The following is an 8,226-nucleotide window of genomic DNA, read 5'->3' on the forward strand; positions in this document are numbered from 1 at the left end:
ATATACATATATATATATATATATATATATAAATATATATTCTAGTTTAATTATAAGAGAAATTAAATATAGGAAATAATTAATGATTGGAAGGTTACATTTTATTGAACACTAAATTTATTACAGGAAACCCGACCCGATGTTTATTTTGGTTCCCAACAACACACATAATCCTTAATTAACGTAACTAACTAAGGATCAAACCATGCAAACTCAACATTGCTTGACAAGAAAGTAATTAGCATGACGATGGCGTTCATCCAAATCCTCTGCTCATGATCAAACGTAGACAATATTGATGCCATCAATGGTGATATCCCCGCACCCAGACCTTGGAATCAAGGTCACCAGTATAGTGTCATCGTCGTCGGCCTCCAGATCCTCCAACAGCTCCGTCAGTCCGGCTCTGAAGTTGGTCTTGCTCTTCGTCTTACCCTTGTGTGTGTGTGGCAGCTGAGCAAAACTTCCGGCGTATTCAGTCTGGGCTGGGCTGGTGTTGTCGTCATCCTCGTCGTTCACATACACGTCGAACTTCACATACTGCTGGCTATCGTACTCGATGCCTTGCACCACCAGAACCTCTTGTTCGTTTTCCTTCTCCGTCTGCGACCTCGACGTCTTTGGCCTTGGGACCAAAACCCTTACAGTCTTGTTGAGTTTCACCGGGAAATTGATGTCGGTTGTCCTTTTAACTCTTCCCATTGACCTCCTTGCTATGCCAGATTTTCGGGAACGAGGCACCGGCCTGCTATTCAGCCATGGCACGTCGACTCTCTGGTAGTCGTATCCAAGTCGGCTTGTCAGCAAGCAGTCTTTAACGTAGACCCGAACTAGGTTTTTGTTTTCATCGTAGAACACAAATGAGGTGTTGAGCCAATCGGAATCGGTGAGATCTTTGTGTTTTCCTCCCAACGTCTTCCATAAAGACCACATTCTGTCGACGTTCGAATGGTGACAGTAGAACAACGTGTCACGACCAGCTGAGTAGAAGTTACCCAAGTCTTCTCCGTTTAACTCTCTTGGGTCACCCACCCATCGGTGCACCGGTGTGTGAGGGCTTTGTTCAACAGATCCACCACCACGGATGGGTTCAGTACCGGCGCGATACTCACCTCCGAAGAACAATAATGGGTCGGTGGCATTGGTCACAACTTGTTTATACATGATAGCAAGATTGTTAGTCACCTTGTCTAAGTCGCTCAATGTGGATGGTTGGCCGTTGTATCCCAGATCGACGACTGCCGTGAGGTTATCTTGGTTCCTTTTGGAATCAAAGAGGGCGGAACTCGATTCGTTGAAGTAACTAGGAATCTTCATTCCGGCAGGGGTGTCCCAGTTCCAGAACGGCAACCCGAAAGTCGGATCATCGATCAAACTACCCAAGATTCTCTCGTAAAAGTACAGATACCAACGGTGGAATGGGAAGAACAGCCACGAGTTATGGATCTGAATTTCAACATCCGGGAAGCCACTCGACGATTGAGTGTAAGCACCGTTACAGTAAGCACAGTGAATATGTGCTTGCTGCAAAAAGTTGCGAGGATCATCGGCCGGAAGTTCTTTCATGCGCTTAATGGCTAAGTTGAACTTAGCAATGTACGACGGGCTTAGCAAATGGGCAGCTGGTCTGACCCGAAAGACCTCCTCCTTCGGGAACTGGAAGTCCATGATCTGGCTCGAGTCCGGCGGACAACAGTCGCTTCCTTCAGGAGTGTCAGCTCCGGCTTTAAAACCAGAAAGAGGATTCGTCCCACATTTCGAAATATCCGGTGCGACCAGCGGCGCAGCTCCGACAGACGGAATGGATGTCAAGTTGACGGCACCGGCAATCCCACCAAGACCAAGAAGAACATTCCGACGATCAAGGCTGTTAAGGGATTCAATGATAGGCTTTTGATCATCAGAATCTGCAGCATTGCATCTGACTCCATAACGATGGGTTTGCTTTGCTGACTTGATTGAACATTTCTTTGAGAGCAATGGCCAAGAGGAGACGGTGGCGAAAGAAGAAGAGTAAGGGGTGGTGATGCCGGCAGCGGCGGCGGCGACCGGAGAAGGAAGAGAAGCCATATTTGGGGTTTGAGTTAGTGTGCATGTTAACCATGCCTATCACCATGGTTTTATAGTGGAGTCTTTGCACCTCTGGGCCACTTGTTTGGTCATCAAATATTGGGTATTTTCAGCTGTAGGTAATACGATATGCATGAATGAATGTACATCCATATCATGCATGATATCTTGCTACAAAATCCATTAAATAATTAAAGCGTCTATGTCTTGGTACACTGAATATATTTATTTTTTAAATTGTTTTTAAATATATGATTAATAATTTTTTAAATGAAAATTTTAATATGGGGTTTTAAATGTGACCTAACCACAATAACCCGAATCGACACAATTCACGTTACCTATTGATAAATCCTTAAATTTAGGTTGATGTAATAGCTTAAAATAGGACCTAATTTTCTCCTTCGTGGGTCCCAAAATAAATTTTAAGGTTAAATTAATTGTCATTAAGGATTATTGTGTTATTAATTAGTTGGAACTTATTGATTGAAAGGGTGAGGGGTTGTTTATCCAATTCCGTACCCCAACTAGCATTTACCAATAAGAATCAACACTATGATTTACATAGTTTGACTTCCTGGAGATATGAGAAATCGTTGGATGCGTGTCTAGTTTTGGAAAAAAAATTGTTTTCGTTTAATCGACCCGAAACATGTTTTGGTGCGTAGTTAGGAGTGTAGGTGTGAAAGCAATGCTTAGTAATTGACCTTGTAGTTCTTATATGATATGTAGGTTCTCTCAGAGGTAGTGTACTTAATCCCATATCAGTTTTAAGTCAGCCTACAGTATCAAGTGAGTTTTCACGTGATTTATCATGGGATGCATACATATATAGAGTCGAGTTCATACAAGAATGATACATATTTAAAAAAATATAAGAATGGTTGAATCACATATGATTTTACACTAAAATCACGTACAAAATAACATGTGATTCACGTGACTTTTTTCATGCGACCTTGCCAGTGACTATAAAGTCGGCGGTACACTTTTTTGGCTGTTTAATGTAAAATCACATATGATTTTGTACATAACTTGGTCATTCTTTTTTTTTAATAGGTATCATTCTCATATGAACCTATCTTTATGCTCGTATATTATTTTGGATCATGGTGAAAAGCACTATTTTTATGTATGCAATGCGTTGGAATTTTTGTACATGTTATCGTTCTTTATTACATGTATGAGGTGTTATTGGTGTTTTAAAGTTTATGAGGATGCATGTAAAAGAGTCGCTTTTGGTGTTAAGAAAAGTGTCTCTATGTTGTTATTGCCGTGGCACTTCAAGTGCTCTTCGGTCCATTTATAGGTGCTTTGGTAACGGTTGTCTTCAATTGTCATTATAGTGATAACAGTCATGTCATGATGGATTAATTAAATACTGGCCGTCGATTACGTCAGGTGTATTAATGGAATAAATCTTGATCATAAATCTTCAAAAGCTGCAATAATGAGAAAGATAACGGTCGAGGAGGATAATGTGTTAGCGTTAGTCAAGATTAAGTAACTAGGATCTTGACTGTCGATGATCGTTTCGTGGATATCAGTGTCGTCAGAGATATCAACAACCAATCGATGACGATTATAATATTGGGTATCTGAATTATTTCATATAAGCTTTTGCATATGGGTATGCACTAAGGGAAAAAACATGTACGCTAATGAGAAAAGAATATTGCTGAAGGATAAGAACGTTGGAGGAAAAAAAAGCATATACGTTAGGTAAGTATCGGAACGTGTGGGATAACGACATGTTGGAATGAGTATCCTTGCACTGAAAAGGAAAAACACAAAAGGTTCGATACATATAGGCCACACACACATAAAAAAACAAAATAATGGTCCAAAAATTTCATGACATGTCCCTACGGTAACTTGGCCAGATCATGTGAAAGCGGGTTTCCTCCTTCACCAGTTTCGTTCCCATTACATATGTCTTTATTCGAACTGTTGTTATTGTGAGTAGATATTATCTGGAACTATAAAAAGAAGAATGTATGGCATTGTCATGTATCATAGAATTTTCCATGGACATGATGACAATGATGAATATAACTTTTATATCATAATCCTTGTATATTTTGTTGTCTTAAAAAGAGGACAACGAAGTCATTTAACTATAATCAGTAATTTTATGAAGCTACCATACATAATTTTATAGAACTATTAATACGGTTAAATATTACAATCGATCTCATATGTACATAATTCATGAAATAGTTTGTTGATATGACAATTACTTACAAAGAGGAGGGCTCAAATGGAAACAACAAAAAGTTGGAACAGAAACACGGAAAATGAATGAAAAAAGTATGAAATTGTAACATGCGGAGTTTTTGTAATGTATTTAATTAGATTTTGATCAAGTCTTAATCTAGATTGCAATCATTGTTTAAGTTCAAATGACTAGTTTCTACTTTGTGGGTTTAAGCCCTGCGAATTAGACCATGAATTGGGCTTTGGATGAAGCATTCCAGGCTTCTGCATGGGTTCAACGACTCTAGTGTTGCGACCCTTGCGTCACATGACTAGGATCGCATCTTGTGTACCGTAAGTGGGGGATTTACGGGACTTGCGACCCTAGAGACCTGTGACCCTTGCACCGCAAGGCCAGGGTCTCATTTCTTGTACCGTAAGTTTGGTTAGGGTAGCGGGAAACCCTTCGAGTCGCGACCCTAGGGCCGCATGATGTTGCATAACATTAAAGTCGGGGTTCTAAGGTTTTCCTCCTCATTTACTAACATTGTGAGTTCATCCTAACCTTCTAAAATTTTGTACATGTCAAAATATTTGGTTTTAATCTCCTAAAAATTTCTTTTGATGTTCTTTACATGTTTATTTACTGTGATTAATTTTGAGTATTTTTGGGAGATTTAAGTTTTTATCCCCTTTTCTAGAAAATGAGTGGAACTTCAGTGAAATGCTATAAAAGTTTGTTTTAAACATATTGATGATATTTTAGAACTTTAACGCATGGACGGACCTACAATGGTGCCAACGATGACACGTGCCACCATATTATTTCTCCATCGAAGGGTAAAAAAAATTAGGTTCGTGAAAGGTGCAACCCTATTAATTTGTTGTATGCCACCGTATGCATTTTGAAACTACAACGTGAACAGGTTTTCTTTGGTAGAGTTGGCTTGCAAGGCTCTTATTCCACCCAAGACCCAAGTTCAATTCCTGTTAGTGTCATTTTCTTAGTCAAATGGTGTCATAGTTTGAAATTTTTTCCCTACATTTGTTTCTTATAGTCAAATGTTGCCACCATTTGAAATTGTTTCCCTATATTTGTTTCTTATAGCCAAATTGTGCCACCGTTTGAAAAAGTTTCTAAGTCCGTCCCTGCTTGAACGTCATGATATATGTTTATTCTCGACCACTCCATATTTGGAGGTATTTAATGGGAAATGGTTGTACTTGAGAAAGGAATCTTTATTGCTTGAAAACAAGACGAGTATTTGATGTATGAATTCTTGGAAAAGATGATGAAAATATTATGGTATTGGGAACTATAAGAACTATGCTCTATTTGGCAAATCTTGATATAAAATGGTTTTATGAGAACATTTAGATGATGAATACTGTATGTATGATTATAGTTGGTTACTTTGAAACTGTGGCACTTATTAGACTGTAATGCAATGCATCCATAGGTATAGAGTCGGTTTTATTTAAAGTAGGATATATATAGTATTTCCATTTGTAACTAGAAATAGGCATTGGGTTATATGGGGCAACTTGGTTTGGACTTTTGCGGCTATGTAAATTTATATGAATGAGTATAATTGAGATCATTGGGGGCCTTGAACTATAAATCGTAGGTTGGTTGAACTCATTGGCTAGTATGAATTCTATAACATGGATTGTGGTCTACTTTTGTGTTCCACTGCTACCCAATGAATTCGGGTCTCCCCCATCATTGTAAGATGTATTTTGGACTCTATGGTGTCTAATGAGAATGTATGAACTTGGGTTTTAAATCAATCTTCTAAATCTTAACTGTTCTGGGTTATTTACGTTATTTATAAATGTTTGTTATCACTAGGAGTTAAGCCTCACATTTTTTTTTTCCTTAAATTACAAGTATTTCATGTTCTCTTAGCGACAGGGCTCCGAAGTCTTGAGCAGAGTGATTGGATGCCAGTAAAGACACTTTTGGGGTCATTGGCTTTTAGCCAAGTCGGCGTTACTCTTTGACAATATTTTTTTTGAAGACGATAGTGACGCTCGTCCTTAATTTAAGCTTAGTGTAGTTTAGATTAGGGAAAATTGCACCAAAATGGAACCAACTTTCACCTGATTTCTATTTTGGGGAACCAACTTTCAAAATCGTCATTTTGGGGAACCAACTCTCACTTGATTTTTATTTTGGGAACCAACTTTCACCTGATTCCTATTTTGGGGAACCAACTTTTAAAATCGTCATTTTAGGGAACCAACTGGGGCCTGATTCCTAATTTGGGGAACCAACTTTCAAAATCGTCATTTTGGGGAACCAACTTGCATCTGATTCCTATTTTGGGAAACCAACTTGCAAAATAGTTATAGAAAAATAACTAAAATTCATTTCTTTTCAAAAATTAATGCAATAAAATCTATTTTTCATTTCAAATCTCGTTTTTTTAAATTTAGATATCAAATTGAAGATTTTTTGAAAAAAATCCAAATTACCACGATAAAAATTGTTTTTACTAATGCAATAAAAAAATCAATTTAATAGAAAAAAATTAATTGGCGCAATAAAAAATAAATATTAAATATTACATTCAAGATTTTTATATCTAACCAATATGTGTCAATATTAAAGTTTAAATCAAATTTGGCAAATCCAACCAAAAGTTTGATAGAGACCCTTAAATTATCTGTTACCTGTTCAACAGATCAATCAGACCCTTAAATAAACAAAAAGTTCGATAGAGACCCCTAAATGACGATTTTAAAAGTTGGTTCCCCAAAATAGGAATCAGGTGAAAGTTGGTTCCCCAAAATGACGATTTTGAAAGTTGGTTCCCCAAAATAGGAATCAGGTGAAAGTTGGTTCCCCAAAATGACGATTTTGAAAGTTCGTTCCCCAAAATAGGAATCATGTGAAAGTTGGTTCCATTTTGGTGCAATTTTCCCTTTAGATTAGTATGTTGTTATTTATCATCTAATATCTTTAGGTTGTAAACGCTATATTATTTTCCCTTTTGGATGATTTATATTTTATAGGCTTTATTTCTCTGTCGACTTTTGGTTAAATTTTAATCCTATTTTAGGGTGTTAGAAAAATATACATGTCAAATTAAAAATAACAAAATACTCATTTTTATATGGTTTGTTTATCATCAATTATATTTCGTGTGTGTATATATCTATACTATATTATAAAGCATTTGACAAAAACTCTTAAAACTCACTTTTTATGTATAAAGTACTGTTTATTAATGCATGTTACTTAAAACTCAAGATTACAAGTAGATTGTGCATAAGTACAACTTATTAAAGCTCCATATTTGAATTTGTATAACTAACTTCAGATAAACATAATCAAATACAAGATAAACATCTCATTTTAAATATAAAAAAATATAAAATATAATTAGGATAATTATTGAGTTCTAAGACTTCAGCACCTTTCAAAAAACAAACATTAACATTCAAAATAATATAAAATAAGAGTCAGCCCTGTTTATATTGCAAACAAAGAATATATGGGAAAAGTCTTAAAAAACTCAATGTATTTTAGTGTTTGGAATAATTAAGTCCCTGGACAATTATTTGGAACAAATAAGTCATTGAACATTCCAAAACATGTTAAACAACTTCTTGGACTTTTTAAAACCTGTTATATACATTCTTATGGCCTATAAAATTAATTAACGTAGTAAAATAATAAAAATAACATGAAAAAAAGCCAATAAACATTCATATTTTGAGCGATAAAGTCTTTAAACATTTTTTGAACAAAAAAAGTACTTACATTATATTAAAAAAACAAATATACCAAAAAAGTACTTACATTTTAAAAAGATTATTGATGAAATTTATATTAATTAAAAATAAAAGATATTATGTCAGTGAATTTTTAAATTAAAAAAAATAAAAAACGATTTTAAAAAAATTATTGATTATATTTATTTTTAACTAAAAATAAAATATATTTCGTATATG

At 35.7% G+C, this 8,226-nt stretch overlaps 1 protein-coding gene across 1 annotated transcript; it reads right to left on the bottom strand.

Annotated features, from left to right (window-relative positions):
• Positions 1 to 83: 83 nt before the first annotated feature.
• Positions 84 to 2,254, bottom strand: LOC112501015 (polyphenol oxidase I, chloroplastic-like). The gene has a single exon (XM_025104646.1). It carries the CDS (start codon positions 2,068 to 2,070, stop codon positions 280 to 282), a length of 1,791 nt encoding a protein of 596 aa, XP_024960414.1. The 5' UTR covers positions 2,071 to 2,254; the 3' UTR covers positions 84 to 279.
• Between the last annotated feature and the right edge of the window lie 5,972 nt (positions 2,255 to 8,226).

This window comes from Cynara cardunculus, assembly GCF_001531365.2.
Source record: "Cynara cardunculus var. scolymus isolate 2C chromosome LG 17, CcrdV1, whole genome shotgun sequence".
NCBI lineage: Eukaryota > Viridiplantae > Streptophyta > Magnoliopsida > Asterales > Asteraceae > Cynara > Cynara cardunculus.